Raw genomic sequence first — 24,152 nt, 5'->3', positions numbered from 1 at the left:
TGCATCTACTCTCCTTTACTGGAGAGGCAGTCATTTATTCATGCATGGGTCTGTATTGCTCAGAATGAATTGTCCACAGTATTTGGTGCAGTATAAATGGAGTGTGGGCCACTTGGTTCAAATGTCTTTCTAACACGCGAGCCTAGGAAAGAACTGAGGAACACTTAAGCTACTCCTTATTTTGGGGGTTTGACGCGAAAACTTTAGTAGTTCTCTTAAGCGGTTCCTCTTGCGCGTTTAGCCATTTGTGCACACTCACCCTTCATAGACATGCACTTGCATTGCACTCCGATCGAAGCATACCACTGATAATTAAAGAGGTCGGTTCAAATGTCCCTCTGTGTCATATCTTGTAGCATGCTCAATACCTGAAGCTTTCAAGACCACAGATAAAAATTTAAATTAATCCGCCAAATCTACCGCATTTTCTTTCATTTTGTTCATTCTTGCAAGATGGTGCTGGATACATCTAATCATATCAGAGGATAGCTAGAGACATGGGTTGAAACTGACAACATATATAAGTGCAACCGTATGTCAAGCCAAACTTTCAGTGTAAAGAATGACAAATCACGTCCTTTACTTAAGGCCCACGCAAAACAGAATACCAGACAAAAATTTTTATGCTTCCCAAGAACATCACTTAAAAGCATTTAACCTGCGGAAAGTTCCTAGCGATACGCATAAGCAGCGTTACTCAGAAAATCTGACGTCGTCATTGTCCTCAGTATTATGATCAATCACCTGTAAGGCGCTGCAAGTGTTAGCTGGCAGCTGGCATAACTAACCACTGATTCCTGGAAGCTTTGTGCTCCTTAACGACGCCACATTATATCAGAAATTTTAGAGCAGCTGCCAACTCGGGGTGCTCATTTCGAAATGTAAAGTTGAAATAAAAATCAACTTGCTCTCCTCTTTGATATCAAGTATATGCCCGCTAACGACGGAGCTCTATCGCGTCATACGTTTAAACAAGGAGCTTAAATGTCCCGTATATTTTCCATAGCCAAAATTTCATCAAAATTGATGAAAGTACTCCTGAGCCCGCACAATAAGAAACCTTAAGAAAAGGAGACTTCATGTTATCAGCGTTTGATGAGAAAGTTACCTTCCATATAAAATATTAAACAGAAAATCCTTTAATCCAGTTCAGGGTGATCCAGGCAGCTGGGCACAGCGCACAGGACCTAAAAACTTTTACTACGGTTTCGCAGATACCTGGCCAATCTTTTCGTCTGAGGATATATCTGCACATCGAAGGCGATACCTGAGCGACGGAGCAGGACCACTTCTTCAACACGTGTGCTGCGCAGATTTTCCCTGGACGACAGAATTCTGCGCAGTCAACGAGAGGATAAAAGAGCGACGCGACCATCCCCGCGCCACAGTTCAGGGTGATCCAGGCAGCTGGGCACAGCGCACAGGACCTAAAAACTTTTACTACGGTTTCGCAGGTACCGTCTTTGCCAAAAGTAACCAGGCTGCTCCGAAGGCTGGCGGAGCAAGCGCGCGGCCGTGTGGCGGCGTTGCGCTCGCTGTGGCTTATCGGTGCTCGTTAGCTCCGAGGGTACAACAGCAGACGTAACTTCGCACCCTCCCTCTGACCCGTTGGATGATAAAAACTAGGCGCGTATGATGTGTCGGCTGCGGTTTCACGTGTGCGAAGCTTGGTTGAGCCCAGCGAGGGCGCTCAGTATAGCGAAGGGCTATTCGCTCTTCTTGGCAACTGCCCTGAAGCAGATAATATGTCGCGTTTCTCGCTGTATAATTATACGTGCTAGTGTTGTGTAATCCGCTGCTGAAAAGCACCAGCAGAATTGCGCTTTCCTGTGTGTTTCATGCGCCTGTGCATCGCACCTCGAAATTTCAATATGCTTTCTTCAAGGTGCCTTGCGTAGTGCCACATTACGGGTCGTAACTAGGGAAAGCTTGTGAACCCTTTCAAGCCACCTTATCTCTCTTTTAGGCTTGCGAAATTGTGTTAGCCCCTCGGGGTGGCTGTTTAAAAATATGTGCAATGATTTATTGTAACAAATATTTGCATTTGCTTGTAGGTAAGTTTTGGTCTAAGTAAAGAACTTAAATGAAACCTTCCTCACGCTTACCTATTATATGCACATGATTGCTTTCTCGCTCGCGGAACCCTTATTTCAGGGCGACACTGTCTAGAAAACCTAGCAGATATTCGTCCTAGAAACGAACAACAAGAGCTCACCGTGTCTACTATCACCTGCTTTTCAGTTTTCCGCAGTTGCCGAGAAGAGCGAAAAGCCCTGTCGCTATACTGAGCGCCCTCACTGGGCACAACCAGGCTTCGCACGCGTGAAACCGCAGCCCGCACATCATACGCGCCTAGTTTTTATCATCCAACGGGCGAGAGTGAGGGTGTGCAGTTACGTCAGCCGTTGTACCCTCGGAGCTGACGAGCACCGATAAGCCACAGTGAGCGCAACGCCGCCACACAGCCGCGTGCTTGCTCCGCCAGCCTTCGGAGCAGCCTGGTTACTTTTGGCAAAGACGGTACGTGCAGCGTTTAGCTGCTTCATGTATTTTTGATATACAGCTGCTGGATTACCCTGCATCTGTCTCTGTAAAATGGATGAGGGAACGAATCTGTTATCTGCCCTTGGTGATGCGTTGGCCGAAAAACCGCCGACAACGATAAAAGAACTCGCCAAAACTTTGGTCGAAATGACTACGCGACTAGAAACAGTAACGACTTGTATTAGAGCTGATATCAAAGCTGCTGCACTTGACCATAAAACTTCGCTTTCTGATATACAAGAAATGAAACAATCCATGGATTTCATGAATGCAGCTTTCGAAAAGTTTAAAGACGACGTACAGAGTGTCTGTCAGGAAATAAATACAATCAAGAAAGAGCAAGCGGAATGCAAAGAGGAGGCCCAAGAACTGCGCAAAGAACTAAAAGAAGTGAGGAAAGAGCTAATAGATTTGAAGCAGTACAGCCGAAGGAACAATCTTGAGATAAAAGGCGTTCCACCAGTGCCAAATGAATCGCTGCGCACTATGATGCTAAAGATAGCCGAAACCCTTGAGGAAGAACTTCAAACTGAAGACATTGATGTCATACACCGAGTGCCGACTAAAGAGAAAAACCAGGCAAACATAGTCGTGCGATTCATGTCAAGGGAAGTTCGTGATCGCATTATTCTCAAAGCTAAGAAACAGAGGCTGACAACTGCTATCTTGGGATTCGAGACGGATGATCCAGTTTATATAAATGAGCATCTGTGCCCAGAATATAAACTCTTGCTCGGCAAAGCAATCAAGACAAAACGTGAGAAGAACTGGCAATTCGCCTGGGTGTCGCAGGGCAAGATATTGATGAGGAAGGCTGAGAAGTCTAAGGTGCTCCACATAACATGCGAGGAAGACCTGACTAAGGTTAACTAAGTGAATATTTAATGTTCGGTACCGTTCTCTACCGTAATGAGCTTTTCGATAAGTCAAGTAAATGACGAATTTAACATGAGACCATGTCTTTCTCTTGTTCACTGCAATATCCGCAGCGTCCACAAAAACTGGGATTTGTTTTCAGTATTTTTATCTCGACACAGTTTTAAGTTCGAAGTCATTGCCCTCTCGGAAACATGGTTACGTAAAAACGAACATTTTTCTGTCCCAGGATATAACTTCATTTCTAGCTCTAGGGACACCTCTTCTCGAGGAGGGGGTGTTGCACTGCTGATAAAATCTGACCTTGAATTTAAAATCATTACAGAATTAGTTGGTAATAATTTTACTATTGAGTATCTTTTCATTAAATTACATTCAAATGTAACAATTGGAGTGGTCTATAGACTACCAAGTTCTAGTTTGCCGATATTTTTCGACGAAATGGAAAGCGTGTTTACGTCCTTGGGTAATAGTAACAACTGTCCGGTGATAATAACAGGTGACTTTTATATTAATGTTAATAATGAAGCACATAATGAATATTTGCACTTACTAGACTCCTTTAACTTCAAAAACACAATACTGGAACCCACCAGGATAACATCTACAACTGCTACAATATTAGATCATATTTTATGCAATATCGAAAATATTACATCAGGTGTATATGATACAAGGATTACTGACCATTCTCCAGTATTTGCACTTTATCATAGGGTACAACAACGTACTAATCACTCGCGTTCTAAGACCACCCGACTTCATAACGTTTTGCTAAAAAGAAAACTGCAGCTACTGAATCCAGAGAGTATATTTGATGCTGATGTGCACTCAGAGTGTGCAAATTTTGTAAATGTATTGAATACTACAATATCTGAATGCACAATTTCTTATCAAATAAAATACGACAGGCCTCTTAATCCTTGGATGACCGAGACGATACTGAAAGCAATAAAAGAAAAGGATACTTGGTACAGTAAGTGGAAGAAGCAGAAAGAGAATGTGTATTATTTGCAGCAATTTCGCATTGCTCGAAACTCAGTACTGTCCATGATAAGAAGGAGGAAAAAAGAATATAACACGTCGCTTATTGAACGAGCTAATGGGAACACTAAACGAATATGGAATGTTCTAAATGATGTAATTGGCAAGCCTCCTACAAAGTACATTTATACCGATGTAGTGAATAACGACACAGCATTGAGATTTAATACATATTTTACCAGCATAGGCCCACAGCTGGCACAACATATACCACTTACTCCATGGATGATGCATTCGGGACCTGCCAATAGTACCTTTACATTAACTGCACTTACACTTGATACAATTACTGAAATAATTGGAAGCTTGAGTAGCGCCAAAGCTACAGGGCCACACGGGATACCAGTGAAAGTTGTGAAAGATAATGTTGAGATTGTTGCACCCCTTTTGCTCCATATATTTAATCACTCAATAGAGAAAAGTATTTATCCCGACATACTGAAAATAGCAAAAGTCATCCCTGTATATAAAAACGATGATAACAATGATCCAAGCAGCTATCGTCCAATACCGGTGCTTAGTGTAATAAATACTATATTTGAAAAAGCTATAGCATTACAAGTACGCCATTATTTGAAAGAAAATAATATTGTTTCTCAATGTCAGCATGGCTTCCGATCTAATAGATCTACATCCACAGCGGTTCTCGAACTTACACAGTCTATATATACATCTTTACACAATAATGAAATTCCGGTTGTATTGTTTCTTGATTTAAAAAAAGCTTTCGATACTGTTAGTTACTCTATTCTGTTGAAAAAGCTTGAACACTACGGATTCCTCGGGTCTACACTTGACTTTTTTGCTAGTTATCTCTCAAACAGGAAGCAATACGTTTATCTTGATGGTTTTTCCTCCCCCCTTCAAACAGTTGAAACAGGCGTTCCCCAAGGTTCTGTTCTAGGCCCTATTTTGTTCTCTCTATATATTAATGATTTCCCTCAGATTTTATCTTCATCTAAGGCTGTTATATACGCTGATGACACAGCAGTAATATTTTCAGGCAAGTTACTTTTAGAATTGGAAGCAGTAATTAATTCCGAAGCATGTCGAATAAACGAATGGTTTAACTGCAATAAACTCACGCTAAATAAATCAAAAACAAAATTTGTTCTATTTCGTCCCAGAAATAAGTTCTTTAATTCTTCTAGCCTCAATATTTTAATTGATGGAGCAGCCTTGGATGAGACAGAATAAATAAAATATTTAGGTATTACAATTGACAACCAGTTGAACTTTAAAGAACACATTACAAATCTGTGTTCGAAACTTGCTTCAGCTTGTTATATTCTTTTTCGAACACGATTATATTTTTGTACCCGTATTTTAAAAATGGTTTACTTTGCCATATTTCATTCTCACCTTATCTATTGCAGCGAGTCTTGGGCATTCACATTTAAGACATACTTAGATCCCATCATTCGTCTTCAAAAAAGAGCCGTACGCATAATGACCTTCTCGCACTGGCATTCATCTACACCTTTATTGTTCTCAGAGCTACATATACTCCCTTTTACTCTTGCGTCGGAAATGAAAGTTTGCTGTGTAGTAAATTCCATTCTCCTGAATACTCATCCTTTACCAATTACAATATTTGTTACACCCAACAGGAACACCAGAAATGCAAGCAATATAAACTTTAACCTTCCTATCACAAGAAACTTTTACGGCCAACGCCTAATACAATATGTCGGTGTAAAAATATGGAACAATATTCCACTTGAAATTAAAATGGCAAATAACTTTTTATTTTCCATCAAAAGATTTTATTTTGACAGAATTATATTATTATAACACTAAATAAAAGAGATAAGAAATGCTTACATTTCTGGCGCTACCAAATGTGTATGTCTTGGTTGTATTCATTTTCTTCACATACGGAACTGTATTCCGAGATCTCTCAATTATGCAAGTCGCCTAAAATAATTTGTGTATGTGCATGCCTGCTTTTCATTTCTTTACTGTTATGTGCTCATTTATTGTTAAGTTTGCTTGTGTATAAGCCTGAAAACATTTGATAAATGTCCTTTAGCGTGTCTCCACTGCTGTGTATATGTATGTATGTACGGGCCTAAACTAGCTTCGGCTATTGGCCCAACATTTTTTTGCAATTTCTATATTTATTGAAATAAAAATGATTGATTGATTGAAAAAAAATGTGGGCACGCATTCGCAACACACATAACTTGTGGGTAAAGTGTCTTCACAGGACAGTTGCTACGTGAGGGTAACATCCCAATTATCCGAAAAAATTTTAGATGGAATTTTTAGCCATACATTGGCAAACGCTGATGCTCAGGCAGACACTTTGCATCCCGAAGCGCTAGCGCAGCGTAGAACAGGATATGATGATGGCAGCAACAAGGGGACAATAGAGTGAGCTGTGGGAGATAGTGGCTTATCTGTTGTGGCCAAAAATACAAAGCTGGTCGGCTCCCCTTCGAAAAAAGTCACTTGGACAAAGTTACTGGGCGCTCCCGAGAGAAAGCAGGACTAACTGCCGGCAATCCGAACCAAATACTGTCAACGTGATCCTTCTTCGCAATCTTACAATTTAAATCTGTAGGAACCGGTGTCATGAATAGGTAATGGAATAGGAATAGGCCGTCGTAGGCAGTCTCTGTAACAACTATACTGCATAGATTAAAGCTTACGTTTCAAGTCATTTTCGACGAGACATCACACAAATCATGAGTTAAGGTACATAAAGGAAAGGCTGACGCGAGCGCCCGAGTTTTTCCTCCTTTTGACAATGACGCTATAAGGATTAATGAATCGGTAAGTTCCCTCTACTGCTCAAACCTTTTCACTTCACTTCCTCCTCCTTTTCACTTCACCTCCTTGAAAAAGAAAAACGTCATGCTGACGTTCGAAGACTGGCTGCCCACTTGAAATTACGCGCAGACTTCCTACATTCAAACAAAATCTGACTGGTGGTCACGTGTCTATAACAGAGAGTAACGTACACCTTTCCCGTAATCCGATTACCCAATCAAATACCCATTAACTAATTGGCATCCTTTTCAATAATTAAACGAGGATAGATGTATCAGGAGGACGGCCACAATGTCTCTAGCCAATGCGTCGTGGCTGCAGATGCATGGCAAGATATACTTACATTGTTCTGGTACGGCATGAACATGATGGATGACTCGACGAGGGTCTTACTTGGCATCATGATCTCCACCGTACAGTTCTTGGAGAGCTGGCAATTCGTGTACATCATGCAATTTTCACCACTTTTGGTCGTGGCCCGGAAGCGAATCTCCTGAGAGCACGAGTTCAGTCTCACCTTGGAGCATGATGGAAAAGAAAAAAAAAAGAATAATAAGATGTTTCAGCTGAGCGCCTTCGATTTCAAGAGGATGTGTCGACTGCAAACTATTGAATCACTCGACTGCAGAAGCAGGGCTGCTATTTTCACAATAAAGGTTAAACTTTTAAGCTATACGCTGCTTGTTACGGAAGGTAGAGAACAGCGTTGGAAAAGCAGAGAACAGCGTTGGAAAACGGGTCAAGACAGCACACGACAGACAGCTCCGCTATTGCGGTAGCAATTTTTTAAAGACCTGCCGATTTTAAGACTTTGAAGAATACGGGGCTAATACGAAGGTGGTGAAAAACACGTGACTGACTCATCGCTAATGTGCTCTATTCTGCAACGAAATATGGTAGAAACTTGCGATATAAGTCTGGAACAGATTACACTAACTCAGGTGCCTGAGATTACGCTGACGTCGCCCGCATTAAGAACTTGCATGAGTAGCAGAATAGTCATAGCCACTGCGCCGTGGGCGTGCACTGTAGGCTTTACAACTTATAATCATGTACATTTCTGATCTTGGTTTAAAATATTTTGTCACAAACGTTTCCGCTTCATTGTGCTCTTAGTTTTGATTAGATATTAGGGCACTTTATAGCGATATTTTGCTTTCAGGGCTGTGACTTTATTAACCGGAGAACAACAAAAAGGTCATCTCTCCGCTTAGGCGTATTCTTAGTTCTGACGCGACATTTGGAAGGTTTATTGGTGATCTTATGGTTTTTGGACTGTATCATCATCCAGAATCATCTGGGAGAAGGCGGTTATATCAGAAAAGTAATCTTCGAGATAGACTAGTGTTCTTTCCAAACTCAAGTTCAACGTCACGTTTTAATGAAAGGTTCTTTGTTTCAGGTAGCAAATTGTTTGCGACGCAAAATATTTGCACTCGTCTTTTTGCGCAACCAGCGTTTTATTTGTTAATGCGGTATATTTGAACATATCAGCAGACGTGGTTTGTTACAAGTGTAGTTTTAGTGTGTGTTCACGGTTTTCACTCCGAAATATATGAAATCAGTGCCTCTAAGACTGTCATCAGAAGAAGAACACTAGCACACTGCTTCTGCGTGATAATGACCTACTTCTAGGTTGATAACTGGGGCTGTTGATTCCTTATATCGGAAAAAAAAAACACCTTAATCAAGATCGCACCACGTTTGCCGCTCCCCTTTTGTATGCCGTCTTTCAGAAGGTCTTGTATGTGTATGTTTTCGCAACATTTTTATTACAGACTTGCTTTCGTCTCCACGTTTTTAACGGCACTCACTTTGTTATCGTCGCAATAGGTGAGGGGAAATGTGTCGTCGTCCTGGCTTCCGTACTCGTCGAACACGCCATACCGGTAGTGGGCCCATTCGTGCACGAATACGTAGGCTGTAAGGATGAAATGGCGGTGAAAAAGGATGCAATTCGCATGTAACTTACCGCAGTTGGTAGAACCTCCAATTAGTGTCATTTCTCCCTACGGAATTTCATTTTTATCCTTTAAGTTTCATATAACTGTCTTATGTGGCAAACTGCATTAATAAACAAATGGCACCAAGCTGCTGGGCAGCGAACTAGAGCGGTTAGGCTTATCGCCAGTGTCAGTATGACTGTTTTCAAAGTGCAGTAATCAAATAGAAAAACATTTATTGGTGACCGAATATGGCTAGCCCCCCTGGACACTCCTGGCTCGCAGACTTAAGGGGAATGGGGATGATGCCATTTCAGATGCTGGCGCCTGGAGGTCTTGTGTCCCGGCTGCCTCTTCCTCCAAGCAGATGGTTAGAAGCTGGAGCTCAGGATCCCAACTACGCAGCAAGGTATTCCAGGTTGCTCTATTTATTTTGTGTGCTTCCTCGATAGAGTGTTAACGTTCTAAAATTATGTGATCGAGAGTCCCTCTCTCATCACAGTTTTTGTATTTATCATCCTTTGGGGCTCCGCAGCCCCTTTCAGTGCTTTAAACTCCGCGCGCGTTTTCCTATTTGTATTGCTTTTGCGCGGGCAGCGCTAGTGCGCATGAGTGAACAGCTGATCTTAGGGGCGGGTTGTTATCGGCGAAAAAACGAGAGTAGATAAGCGCGTCGAAATTAAGGCGCGGGGCCTTTTGCCCTGGCGGGGAGGCCAAAGCGGGGCGGCCAGCGAGCGTCACGGGCCATCCGGGCATGCACGGATGACGGAAAGAAGACCGGAGGCACGATGATGGAAGGAATGCCTGTAGAAATGGCCTAGGCTTATTCGCGTGAGCTGTTGACACGAGAGAAGCAATGTCGCTTGGGCCGCAGCTAGTGCTTTGGCGCCATCGCTCGCCCTGTTCGCACCGCAGTGTGTTTTGTTTGCCGCGGTGAAGCCCTGACCCTCGTTCGGTTTTATCCTTGGCAATGTATCGTCGTGCTGGTCGACATCATGTCTCCAGCGCAGTGGCGTTTCTCTTTGTTTGTTCCTTTTATTAAATGCTTTTGCATTTGTCCGGAAATAAACCAGTGTTTTTAAGAGAGACTGGAACTAATTGTCACTAACCGGCGATGCCATGGCTCGCGGACCCCTGTTCTGAAGGCGAGGCCTTCAATACCTAACCTGAAAACCGTGTGCGGCCACGTGTAGGTTTGCCATCGTCTCCAGGGGCGGGGGGAGGGCAGTCTGCGTTTCAATCTATAATGCTGCGTAATCTTTCCATATTTTAGCAGGCATTCTCCGCTCCCTCGGTCGCCAAAGTATGTCCTCGTTTCTTTATTCCCGGTGATGGCTGCGTGAGGCGATGTCCAAATTATCTAAACTTTCCTGGTCAACTTTCTCTGGTCTACATTTGGGCCGCAGCGGGAGAGATTCTCCCCTTACTAAAATTTTCGATGGACGTTTTGCGGTCGCTTATTACTTGTTGTGCCTCCGTTCATAAGCTAGCCAACGCTATCGCAACTTCGGCAGCTTCAATGCTGTGCTCGCGCAGGATGGCGGCCGCCATGGCGTAACCTCGGCCTTTGACGACAGCTGCCACCATGATGCCACCGCAACCTCTGGTGGCATCCACCTAGGCTATCGCACCTTCCGACATTTCTCCGATTATAATTCCTAGAGCCTTGGCTTTGTTTTGCCTTCTGCCTTTGTTGTGTTCCGCCGGATGCATGTCTTCTGACACGAGGGGAATTCCAACCTTGTACAGGATAACTCCTCCTGTCTCTGTTGCCCAGAGTATTTCGATTTGAGAGGTTCGCATGGCCTCAGCTAGTTCTGTACATGATCTGCGCACTCCTAGAGCTAGCATCTCTTTCGTGGGTATGCATATGGATAGTCTTATCACTTTTGCTGATGCATTTCCTCGTTTGGGAATATATTTTTGCTCTTTCCGCAATTTTTAAATTACGGTACGGTGTTGCGTAGCTTATCCGGCTTGCGACAGCTTTTCTTAAGCTACGTTTTCAGTTTTCTCTTTTAATCCTCAATCTTTATAGGCCACTAGCTTGATTAGACTCAGAGTCTGCATCATGTGACGCACCGGCCTCTTGATATTCTCGACATTGCGACAATGCGGCTGGAGGATCAGGCCTAGGATTCTGATTTGGTCAACCTTTCTTACGTGTGTACCGTCCACATTAATGTTTCTATCCGAGGGTGCATTGCCCCTTAGGTGCTTCGAAATATATATAAAGAGTTCGGAATTTTTGTGGTTGTAGATGAACGGCTGATTGGGCGAGTTGGTGAACCATGATGGACAGTAATATACGTACGCAACAAAGACGAGACAAAGAGGAGAATTGGACAACGACGGCGCAGATGATTGGCAGGCCAACGACGGTCGTTGGCCTGCCAACCCTCTCTTGGCCGCAAAGTAAAAATGGCGTCAGTGGCGATTTGAAGCAGATTTTATACTGTCGAGCGGGTGCCCCGTTTGACCCATAGTGTGTTATCGTAGGCGTACATATTAAATTACAGTCCCTCAAGCTTTGCTACTTTGCCGAGGAGTTCTATCATGGTCACGTTGAAAACGGAGCAGCAGGGACGCCTGTGATGTTGGCTTCCTAGTTCAATCGTGGGGGGAGATTCTGAAGCTTGAAATCTCAAGCGAGCAGTTCTGCCCGTCAAGAAATTCCTGGTGTACGTGTGTGTTTTGGTAACTACGTCTAACTTGTTCAGTCCTTCTAGCATTGCCTCATGTTTCACATTATCTTGAGCTTTCGTGAGATCTAGGTCCAAGTTTGTCTGTGCGTCCTTTGATTTTGAGTCTATCATATTTATATCGCGTTTAATTTGAGCATGTCGTCCTGCGTATAAAGGTGAGGTCTGAAGCCGCTCATCTCATTTGGCCAGTCTGTTCCGCCCCATGAAACCTATTAGTCCGGTCTGGAAAGCATGTTCACTCAATCTCCCTACGTAGGAGGTTAGGAAGGTTAGTCCTAAATTTGGCAGTTGGGGAGGCTTCCCGGATTCTGGTATTAGAATGATTTTTGCTGTTTTCCACTGCTGTGGCAGCTAGCTTTTTTCCCAGAATTCCTACATACACTCCGTTATGTGCCTAATGGAGTCGCCGTCTAGGTTTCTTCAGGTTTTGTTCTTTACCCCGTCTGGTCCCGAATTCGTTTTGAGTCTCACGGTTCCTGCCCTCATCTCAACCTCCGTGATGTTTGGTGTTTCGCTGGGCATTCTGCAGTAATCGGGGAGGGATGTAGGCGAGGTATCTCCCACGTATGTTTCTATTACGTTTTCATGAAGTCCTCGTCGTCTTCATCGTACGCGCACCTAGTATTTGCTAGCCTTATGTCACATGGCGTCTTATACTTTTCCGGGCCTAAAAGGTTGCGAAAGATGTTCCATGTTTTAGAGAGAATCGTATTTCTCTCCACTTCATCGCCCTTATTATGTGAGTTTTGCTCACATAGTTTTGCAAGTGTAGCTGAGGGTTCGACAGAATCGTGTCTGTCGAGGGGCAGACATAGTGGCCGAATAAAACGTACACTCGTCAAATACCAAAAAAAATGCTTTAAACATGACGTTTCGGGACACCTACGGGTCTCTTGATCACAATGAAAGAATGTGCGAAATGGGCTGCCTTTCATATATGAGGCGACCCATTTTAGGTTTTTTTTTTAAATTTACACCTTACATTACAGCGCATTTTACTATAGCGCATTTTACTATAATCCTGGAGGGCAAGTTTAGCACAACCTCTTAGTGCACTGGTTGTGCCAATCGAGTAGGAGCAATGAATAATTAACGTGCCAAGAAAAAGACCTGAAAGTAATTTAACTCTTCTCGCTCTTAAATGTGATTAAAAACAAACAAACATATAAACTACACTGTTTCAAGATATAACTATTTTAGTTATAAGCTGTCGTCAAAGTATTCTGCAAAGCCGTTAATTGCGCTGGGTCGTCTCCGCAACAGGCTTGCTCTGCAACACCCTTCTTGAAAGCAAGGTGGAAACCAAGTTGTCGACTCCTATGAATATGTACAAGACATTGCTTGTTTTGTTTCGCTTTTCATTGTAAACTTCAGAAAGGAAGATTTGCTTCGTTAATATTGGAAGTTAGCGTATGTGATGCCCTGGCTAACGTCTCCCTTTTCTGTTTTTTTCGGTCTCCAGCTTCTCCTGATTGACGCTTTCATAGCCCATATAAGCTTTCACTGTTTTCACAAATCACCAGCGATGAAAATGTGTACGTGGGTACTAACAATCTGGCAGCGGACGACTCAAAGTGATCGTTTATTAGCTGGCAGCTTAAACATGGTGCCGTTCGTTTGTCCAATAATCAAAATACGGTCCGTATTCCGAGTCTGCGTCGTTATCGACAGTACCGCTATGTCCCTGACATAGAATCATGTTATTGATGGAAATGCCAGAACCTGAAGTAGCCACCAGTTCCAGTTTTGTGGTGGCAACGTCCGATTTCGACATTTCCACCAATGAGATTATTCAATTTGAGTGAGATACCGATAACGACGCAAACTCAGAATACGGACCCTGCCCCCGTTTCGTAAGAAAGGCACCATGCAACCTCACCGGCTTTCAAAAAAAAAGTTTTGGCTTCTTTGTAGAAACACAAGCGTACCTGGATTAATGTACTTCGCCATGGTCGATGCCTTCAGTTCTGCGATGAATGCAGGAGGAATCTGTATAAAATCTCCCGGCTGGCCGCAGGGCCGCGTCTGTTTCGTGAACGGCCGGTCTTTTTGAGCTGACGCTGGAAGCTCAAAGCGGACGTCGCTCTTTTTGAAGGAGTTCCCAGACACGAGTCTCGCACTGCTTCTCTTGGGCCACGTGTACGGGAAGTGAATGGTCACGTGTTTGAAGAACACACGTCCGTTCGTTGCCCGGTGCAGGAATTCGGAAGAAGACTGAAGCAGGACCTATGGGTGGCGATACACCATTTCTGCCATTCATATCGTTTGGTTTCCATATCGTGCTGCAGTAACGTATGTATTCCATAACACTTTTTAATATCATGGTCGAATTTTTAATGAACTTCTGAAATTTGCTGTTTGCTCCTGCTATGTTGCGTACGGGTTTCCTTGGCCTTTATCAAGCTCTTTGTGTACAGCTTTTAGCCCAGGCGGCCATTTACTTGTTAGAAAATATAATTTGATTTAATTTGATATACCTCCACCATCTCTATCTTCTACCCATGTTTCTTAGATGTCTATATCTGGATAAGCATATGCGAGTCTCATTCACAACCCTGTGAGCACCTTTGCCTGCCGCGACTTGAGCCATGTAAGCCTTACAGCCCTGGGCGTCGCATCGTGCAGTGCCCTTAACAGCCTCATTTGCTATCTTTTTATCCTTTTCCAGCTTTTACAATACAATCGCCAGGATAGCAATTCCTAAGAAGTTGGAGATGGTTGAGCTGAAAACACTTTAAGCCTGCCTTGCCAATCAAAAACATGTTCCTACAAGCAGGCACGTAGCCACATAGGAAGGCATCTCCCAATTATTTATAGAAACTTTTTCCGTTTCTACTAAAATCTATCAAAATAACAGCAACGTGACGCAAGAATGTTTGATTCCGACGGTTATTTAGAACGCAGGTTGCAATGAACGCGCTCCAAAGAGAATCAACAATGAAGACCAGTTTACCGCACGCCGTTACTTCTGCGTCCTATATTCATGACGATGGCGAAGCTTGTAATGGTTACATGCACGAAGGTTGTCGGAAAAAAAGCACAGCTGATGTAGTGCTGTACACCTTATGTTTCTTTCACGTCATTCTGCACTGAGTTCGAAACATTTGCAATAACAGACAGAAAAGGACAGGTAATACTACCCAGAAACTTTGGTACGAACACTGGGCGTAATACGCCGGGCTGATGTAGCGAAATGAAAAGTGAAAGTTCGTTTCATTTCATACCTTAATGTTATCGACGATAGACTCATTGTAGGCGACGTCTCTATGGATAGCGATCAACAGGTCTTTGTAGCCGCCGTCTGCCGGGTCGATCTCCAGCGAAGCCACATTTATCAGCAGGAAGCAGAACACAGCTGCTACTGGCAACCGGCCATCCATTATCTCTTTGTACGCTGCGAAAGGTTACACATAAAGCATGAACACCTTGGCGATGTGCGTACCAGTGAGAATAGTGTATGTGGCGGCAGTCGAAAGTTTTGTTGAGCAGTGTGACTTTTAAGCATTTTGTTGCATGATCATAGTGAGATTCTAGTGCAGGAGAAGGAGAGGACACAAGAAGAAACAAACATGAGCTCTAACTTTCGACAAAGTTTATTAGTGCGAGAGCGCTTATTCGAATGGTCGGGGCCTATCAAAATCGTATAACGCGTGTGCCGTCGCTCTGATTAGATAAGCTTTTCGTGAGGTCAGAAACACGCGACCTCGCGCGTGCAATTCAAACTCAGTCCGCTGTACCGGCTCCAACAAGGAGTTTCTCCTATGAGTCTTTAAAGCTCGCCAGACAACAGGGACCGATGGACCTTCTCAGTCATCACACACCAAGGCCCAATATTGGGAGTCTGTTGGCAATATCCGGCCCTACACACGCACATTGCCAACATAGTGTGTGTGTGTAGTCTGCATTCCGTTGGCAAAGTTCGGCATTACGCACACATACCGCATTGCACGCAAACTGCAATATTGGGCATATGCTTCGTGTCGCCTGAGATATATGACTGACCACTGCTTGACTATGATCTCTTGCAGTAATCTCACGCAAAGAAACTATCGGCATAGATTCACACTGGCGCGAGTCAGGGTGCTCGGTTTCAGTAGTCGAGCGTCTTAGCCCCTTAGCCACCATGGCCTTTTTTTGTTCACTCATAAAACCAGTTTAAAATATTGTTAAACATCCTATATTTCATGCTGTGGCCCTCATATGACACCATAAATAGGGATACATTTATGGCCACCGCTATCAAGAGCGCCGCTGTACCACAGCCAATCGGCAAGGGCTGTGGATAAACCATCGCTACTTCACGCGCCGGCCACCAGATGGCGCAACATGTAATGCTGAAACTGCAGCGCGCAAGGTTAATAACTACAGAAAATTTTGGCAGCCACGCTTTTACCCGACTTTCGAATCCTAGCCAATATTCTCAGCGTCTTTAAGTGTTCCTCAAGTGACACCGTCAATGCAAGTAACATACACCTTCTGCAGACGAGCCCTACGTCCGCGTGCTCCATTGCTGTTCGCTTTTCGAACCTTACGCAATGTGACGAATTTCTTTGGAGCCGAAAATACGACGGATATTTTCGCCCGTTGCCCAGTTCCTTTAGATGCAGAGTTCTTTTACACTTTGCAATTGAATCAATTGAGCTGGTTTTGGCGGACACATATGCAAGCTCAAGGCATACAAACTTGGCACATTCGCTACTGTTAGAATTTGTAGCGCGACCAACTTAAATGAAATTTTCACAAGAGCCGAAGCAGAAAGAATCAGTGGTCTTGTGGTAGACCATTCACCTTGCATATCATAGGCGTCAATGATGCGATACCTAAGGCCATGCACCGGGCGCACATTGCTTTTCGAATGAATACCGAGATATGAGACCTTCTTTAATTTAAATCTTAACCTTATAGAGCTAAAATGTTTCTTTCTACAGAGAATCCGACCTTGTCGGTGCTTTGGGCGGAAAACTATGGGCATCTCTAGCAGGAGGGAGTTTGCACTCGGGTGGCTTATCACAGACTGATGACGTCACGAGACCGGATGGCATGGAAGGAGTTGCCAAATCGAACTCCTCTTTTGAGGTAGGTCGGTGCGATGGGAATTGACTCCATGAGACCCTTGGATCATGCGTCAAGCATGCTATTTTTAGGCCATGCAGCCACTTCCTTACCGCTTGGTTCAAGCGGGACTTTTTTGTTTACGTCGCTTGGCCTTCCATATATAGAGGCAGCCTAAGACTGTATGGTAACGATTATTTGTGAAATAGTTGAGACGTATACAAAGAATCAGAAAGAAAGTGAGCAAAAATGCACATACGCAACGAGGATCCTCAAGAGGAGACACAGACGGTAGCAAAGAAAGCTAATACGCTATAAGCTTAAAAGCTGAGCTGAAGCGTTTCTCTGCATTTTTCTCGTTCGCGTTCTCGAAAAGATGCGTAATTATCGTCACTATCGTTATAATTTTAGGTCATGTCATTCAAGTGAGCCTGAAAGCTATCACTGTTTACATTACATCAGGAGCGCATGAGAAATATGGTTGGGCTCATGTGGTCTTTACACCAGAATGAGACTGGCCTCGAAGGGAAGGCGGCAACCCATTTCGCCAGGTCTCATTAAAAGAGGGCATCAAGTAAGGCTTTTTAGCTAGGTGTATGGTGGGCGTATGTTGCTCGCTTCTTAACCTTTGTACTCGCCTACAGCCCTTGCATGAGAAAGCTAAAAATTTGTTCATTAACTACTTATCAATTTTCGATGTGGAGCGCCTGACCACAACCCCCCCCCCCCCTTCCCCCGAGTTGAGTTTAAGATTGTGTCCAGCTATGTTGCCAGTGGCCGTTGGGAAAGTGGCAAAAACAATTCCAGCAAAACGCGAATGAAGGAGTTGAATAAATAGAAATGTTCTAATCTCCCTGATGTAAAAACATTTCAGGACTGAAAAGTTCGCTTATTGCAATGGCGTAGGCTCTTTCGCGGTAGCCATTCTGTCTCCATTTTGTCACCCGGTATTATAAGAGCCATTTTCGCGCTGCCTACCGCAGCTCGTGTAACGCTACATCTCTGGTTAAGAAACGTTAGCTTCCCTAAAAAAAATATTCCCGGTTCGTCAAGAAACAATGAGGGCATTCGAGCTCCGCGCTTAAATTCTTGACGGCACAGACTCAACTTACAGATCCAGGTTTGCGTACATGAATTTTGTTATGTGCTAAATCCCTAAAACTCCACATGTCCATGGAATTACATAAAACGTTTGAGGGTGCGAACTGATTTGGATGAACAATTCCTAAAACGCACTGCGTCCCCAGAACGGGATTTAGCTACCCTGCTGTAGCAATTGGGCACAGCCTCCTATGAATACTCCAATATATGAAAGAACCCAACAAACGTCATAACTGCAGAGCTTTTGAAGGTAATCAATAATGCAAAGTGTCCGATATAAGGAAGTTTATATGGATGACATCGAGCATGCTCTTAAGAATGGTGGAAGTCTTAAAGCGGTGAAGAATAAATTAGGCATAGGCGAAATTGAGATTTAAGCGCTAAGGTACAAGGCGGTAATTCTGGTGCATAATATGGACAAGACAATGAAAATACTCGAGGAATTATATACTGGCCTATACAGGAGCAGAAGAAGGCGAGGCAATAATTCGATTCTCAGTAGCGAAGAGCAGCAATCAGACGTTCCGCCAGGAAGGAAGGAGGAGTTTAAGAAAGCTTTAGAAGCTACGAAAAGGCAAAAAGCAGCTTCGGAGGATCAGCTCACTGCATATGTGTTGACGGCGGAGAATACGCAATGCCTGATGACATAGACGGTACCAGAATTTTGGAAGAGCGGTAACATTATCTTAATACAAAGAAATGCGACGCTGAGCACTCGAAAAATTATAGACCAATGAGCTTAATATCCGCTAAGTACAGGGTATTCACTAATTTAATCTCTAATATAATCAGGGCAACCTCAGACTTCAATCAATCGAAAGATCGAGCAGGTTCTCAGAGAGGGAACTCTACCATCAGTCATATTCATACTATCAACCGGGTGTAAAAAATGCTTGGAATATAAGCTGTATCTATAATTAGCATTCATTTTTTGCGGAAAAATAGTCGTGCTCAAAATCGCAACAGCCAAGCAGGCTTTCCGAAATCATGGCGTAGAGTATGTGAAAGTACCGGAAAATATCTATAGGGGCTGCGCAGCAAACGCAGTTCCGCATAAAGAAAGTAATAACATTCCAATAAAGAAAGGTGTTAGGCAAGGAGACATGATTTTCCCAGTACTGTTCACAGCTTGCTCAGAGAAAGTATTGAGAAACTTCGAACGGGATCAAATTGAGATAAGGGTTGATGGAGAAAACCTCAGCAATCTGCGATTCGCCGATGATACTGCCTTGCTATAGCTATATTAGGGGACAAAGTGGAATTAATTATTGACAATCTAGACAGTGTTATGACCGTGCATCGTCCGCACTTGCGCGCTCTATTGTTCGCCTGTGGGCATGGATATGTGCTGTGGATATGTGCTGTTGGTGCAAGGGCGCTAAGTGAGCCTGTTTCCATGAATCCTTTGGTGTGAGCCTGTTTGCTTTGTCGAGACCCTGCAAATTCCAAATTGGCCCTGTCAAGGGAACGTCTAGAAAAATACAAAGAAATGTCGCCCTGTCGGAAATAGCCGGAAGTGCTTTCGTTCAATTCTTCACCCTTCCCGTCGAGAAGCGCTATGGTCAAGTGAGGAATGCCTATTGTCCAAAGGAGACGACGTCCGCTGACGTAAAGGACAAGAAAGGAGCAAGGTGATTACGGCCATTAGAGGATTTCCCGGGAATGCAGGAAAGATTTGCAATTGCCGGAAAGGGACAATGCTGGGAGCAGTATGCGGCGCGCACGTGCACTTGGGTTTCTGAGAAGGAAATCCAGTTGCCGGAACCAGCATATCGGATTTTTGCTGAAGAATAGAAATGTACCTCCTCGCCGTTCCCTAGCTCTACCCGCCAACAAGTGACCACGCCCAATGAAACAATGCCGGACCAGTCAGTGCATCAGACCATCAGTGCAGTGATGTGTTCGATTGGATGCCGATATCTGAGGGGCGTGCCCTGGAACTGGTTGGTCAGCATCTTCAGAGAGGGGCTGGACATAGGGAGTTTTAAGGACATTGCAGAGCGCGAAATGAGGCTCTGAGCCCTGGGTAAACGGCTCATCCAGACGCTTCTCGCTATGAACTCTTAACGCTTGCAATTTGCTGATATACCCTTCTTTTTCATGTAAATAAGTCTTTCTCAAAGTGCCATTAAACCTGCTTGTATATATTTTACCAACTTCGAAGATTCAATTCTTCATCAACCGGGAGTCTCTGCACGCTACCAAGTGAAGGACGGGTCGACTTAGCCCCAGCGTCACAACAGCAAAAAAAAAAAGAAAGGTAGGCCCAAATATTATTATGCTAACGTAATGTTTAACAGCCTCAGAAAGGAACAGATATTTACAATAGATAGAAGCACCGCAAGTGGTAGGAGGATGACTTCTTAGGACAGATAGTGAGCGCAGATTTATACCACGATAAGATTATAACTAAGGGAATAAGCTTGGGGCGGAGCGCATCTGGCAGGTACTCGCAGATTATGACCAGCAGCTTATCGGCACCGCTCAAAAGGATAGTGTATAAAACTTGAACCTTACCGGTGTTTATCAATGGGCTGTAACTTGGAGTGTAACGAAATAAAGGTTCTACTTATTTGAAAACCACGCAAATATCTACGGGACCTAAAATGGCATGCGAGTAACGATAAGCTATAGGAAGCCTATAGAATGTTTCAGAGAAATAACTCGACCTAACGACATTCCAGCCAAATCAAAGAGTTGACAGGGGTAGGAAATGTATTGCGAAGAAATTTTAACCAATGGCCGCTAAGGGCAACAAAATAGATTCAAAGGGAAGGAGAGGTCTAGCAAAGGGCGAAACAAAGTTAAATGGACGGATGAGATTACGTTTACAGGGTTCAATAGGATGCAGCTATAGCACAGGACCGGGTCAATTGGAGGAATATGAGAGAGGCCTCCGCCCTGTTGTGATAATGGCCCAGCAGATGATGATGATGACATTTCTAATCCTTTAACTTGTGGTTCCATTACATCCCGCATACTTATTCGCTTAGAGCCGTAAGCCACGACAATCTGTGACGGACTATCGACGTAGGCACAAAGTCCCGCTTTAACCAAGCCATATGAATGTGATTGCGTGGCCTAAGGGTATGCGATGTCTTTCTCGAGGTCGAGACGTCCGAAGTTCAACTCTATGCACTCCTTCCATGCTATGTTGTCTCCCAACATCGCAGAACCAGCCAACAATGCGTTACCAGTCGTATCAATTTCCAACTACCACTTGTCAGAGAGATTAATCGCTTAGTACACCGCCAACGCTCACGCCTGATTTTCGAAAGATTGTAGAGTTGTTTGACGAGGTCAGTTAAATAAATTTGGCTAAACAGGAGTCGAATCAAATGAAACAGGTTTGTTTAATCCTTCCGGCTGTCATTGAGCTTCTAGATGACGCTAAAATAAAGTTTTCGTTTAGTTCGGTTTCGCTTCTGGACAAAAGTACGGCTTGCAGTTCTGATTAAGGGTTCAGCTCTGATTAAAGTTCAGCACCTGGTCAGACACAAATATTTCTGAAATGATTTCGATTAACAGGAACTTTAGGACGTCTAGGGTCGCGAAAACCCAAACAGGAGCATTTCGGAAGAAAGAGGGGCAGTTGTATTTTATTTTAGTTACAACTAACAAAGGGCGATTGAAATGAAATTGAAATACTATTTCATGAAGCAAGCAAATGGATCACTTCTGATTGAAGCTGTCTCGAAATAACGTGACGGCAGCCATGTTTGTTTTTCGCGGCGCGTGCCTGCTTTCTCCATTGTCTGGAAATCATTATAAGCGTCTCAACTTTCAAAGTGTCTTTATATAAAGCGCATGTTTCATTCGAGGGATATACAGAGATGGGTGCCAGAATTGGAGCATTCACTTGTATAACACTTCGTACGCAAAAATAATGAAAATTTTCGTCTTTCGAACTTATTAAAAGTTCATTTTGTAACATATACCTTTCAAACTCTGGTGCAGAAAAACTCGGCTTTCTCTGTGCGCATTCCTCGATGCCGTGCTTTTTATCGTGGCTCAGAAGGGGTTACTGCTGATCCTTGCTATATAACAGTCAGATGACCCTTGATAACATTGTATTCTATGCAACCTCCGTGATAAATCAGCATAAATGACGACTATCGAATATCTACACACTCATTCGTATTCACGCCCATGGTACCCATACTTGCGTACAAGCAGACAGTTGCCATGACGTGAAAATGGTTTTAAAACGCAGTATCTTTGCCAGCGAACACGTCACACATGTGCAGAGAAAGAAAACGAGGACTCAGCCGATTCTTTCCTAGAAAATGTGCCGATCGGCTGAGAGAACGCAATACTTCCTTCCGTATACATATTCAACCGGATAGTGTCATGTTTCAGCGGCGCGGCCTTTTCTCATTAACATCGGTCATACCGACTCAGCTCTATACGCCATTGCGCGGAAGTTGTATCGGTGGAGAATTGCGAAATCATTTCCATAAGGGAAGCTACCCTTCGAGCCTCTAGCTTATTGCGTTTTTCATAGCATTACTCATGTTAGCTTTATTTAAAACTCCATATTCCGGCATTAAAACAAAATAATATTTAGTTGTCCAAACCTATGGCCTATACTGAAAAAAGAGAAACAGGCTCTCTGGCCATATGGCACATATTATGTTGAGGCATGAAAAGGAAAGAAAAATAAAGAGCCTCTGCCCATGCCACATAGTAAGTAGATAAACCTGAAAGGGCATTTTTTTTTTATCAAGTTGTTTTGTGGTTTTCGGGGCTCACCTGATCCCTGAAGGTGAAAATCAGAGCACCAGATGACAGATAGTGAGGTTCGCTTCTTTAAATCTTCTGACCACCTTGTTCTGTGGCTATTCAGCGACAGCAATCTAAATAGATGACCAGACCGACCTATCTAACGATGATACGACGAATAATTTTATGTATACACATGGACGGGACGAGAGTAGGACAAGCAAGTAGGACGAAGACTAAACACTAAATTGTCTATAGTCACCAGTTCGTTGGGTGGAGAAGCCGGTGCAGACGCTCCGGGTGGTCAGAATTTTGCAGGGTTGGTGCAGTAAGACCTCGGTAAGTCCAGCGGAAGGCTAGACCACCGGACGGGGCCCAGTAGAGGCAAGAGGCCTCGGGTTGCCTTTCCACAGCCGATGCGTCAGGCCTCCCCGACGTGCCTGGGCTCAGCACGGCGCCGAACGCTCGTGCCAGTGAAGAGCTGGCGCTGTGGCACTCCCGGGCCCGACCACCGTTCCGAGCTTCGTGGACAACAGGAGAACAGGCCAGGATACGGCCGGCAGGCCCCAGGTCTGGATCCCCGGGTCAAGCCTGGCAGAAGACCCGCCGCTCCGAGCTCCTTGGACAGCCGATCGGCTCCCCTGCTCGCCTGTTCTCTCCTGCTCGTGCCTCGCGCTCCTCGAGCCAACCTCCACGTTTTCGTCGTCTTCTTTTTCCAAACGTGGTTTTCTTTCTTCGTCTTCTATCAAATTATGACATGTTCTTCACACAGATTTCCGCACCTTCGAAGCGATTTTTCGAATATCTTATATAAAAATCTAATGCCTTTTATACCGAACTCATTTTCATATTCATATGAAAATGAGTTCAGTTTCATATTCAGTCCATCATTCGCAGCATCAACTTGCGACTACTTTTAAATAGCTTAACATAATGTACTTGTGAGAATTTTATATTTGCGCACTAAACGTTTACAAGGATATAATTATGGTTGATCTGCAAAGCAATTCGCAGCGTAGCGAAAGCGACGAGCTCTGTTCAAAAGCATGCACAACTGCGCTGCTCACACGCGGTCACGGGCGAATCTGGCTAGTTGGGAAATCGATCCCGCTGAGTTCGCAGCTTTAACTTTGCACCAATTCTCTTGTGAGACTGCATTTAGTAACAGGTCCACTCGTTTTCGAGTAACGCATTGCTTTAGCTGAATTCTTCACTTCAACGTCGGGTAATCTTTCTCCATACGTCTTAATTTGTTGTTATTAATCATTTTTTTACTTTTGACAGTAGTCAGTCATACGTACTTTCTACCCTTCTATCCGGTGATATATATGTGGGTGGCCTCTTCTGCAGGAATCAACTATCTCCAAATAACCCCAATCGGACAAAATGA

General features: G+C 43.9%; 2 protein-coding genes across 2 annotated transcripts in view; one reads left to right on the top strand and one right to left on the bottom strand.

Moving 5' to 3' along the window:
- LOC146179735 (calcium-activated chloride channel regulator 3A-1-like) overlaps window positions 1-23,571 on the bottom strand; it is a 48,367-nt gene extending 24,796 nt beyond the window's left edge. Inside the window, exons 1-5 of the mRNA XM_084579326.1 lie at window positions 23,025-23,571; window positions 15,112-15,281; window positions 13,816-14,113; window positions 9,054-9,160; window positions 7,583-7,756 (exon numbers count right to left, since the gene is read on the bottom strand). Of these exons, the coding sequence (XP_084435452.1) occupies window positions 7,583-7,756; window positions 9,054-9,160; window positions 13,816-14,113; window positions 15,112-15,267 (735 nt within the window). The 5' untranslated portion in view covers window positions 15,268-15,281; window positions 23,025-23,571. The remainder of the gene's footprint in view (window positions 1-7,582; window positions 7,757-9,053; window positions 9,161-13,815; window positions 14,114-15,111; window positions 15,282-23,024) is intronic.
- LOC146179736 (uncharacterized) lies at window positions 2,800-3,717 on the top strand. The gene has a single exon (XM_084579612.1). The coding sequence runs from the start codon at window positions 2,800-2,802 to the stop codon at window positions 3,415-3,417; it is 618 nt and encodes a 205-aa protein (XP_084435738.1). The 3' UTR covers window positions 3,418-3,717.
- Window positions 23,572-24,152: the final 581 nt, after the last annotated feature.

This window comes from Amblyomma maculatum, chromosome 9, assembly GCF_055883805.1.
Source record: "Amblyomma maculatum isolate TAMU_Amacu chromosome 9, ASM5588380v1, whole genome shotgun sequence".
NCBI classification, from domain to species: Eukaryota; Metazoa; Arthropoda; class Arachnida; order Ixodida; family Ixodidae; genus Amblyomma; species Amblyomma maculatum.
This window is presented reverse-complemented; position numbering and strand designations above follow the sequence as displayed.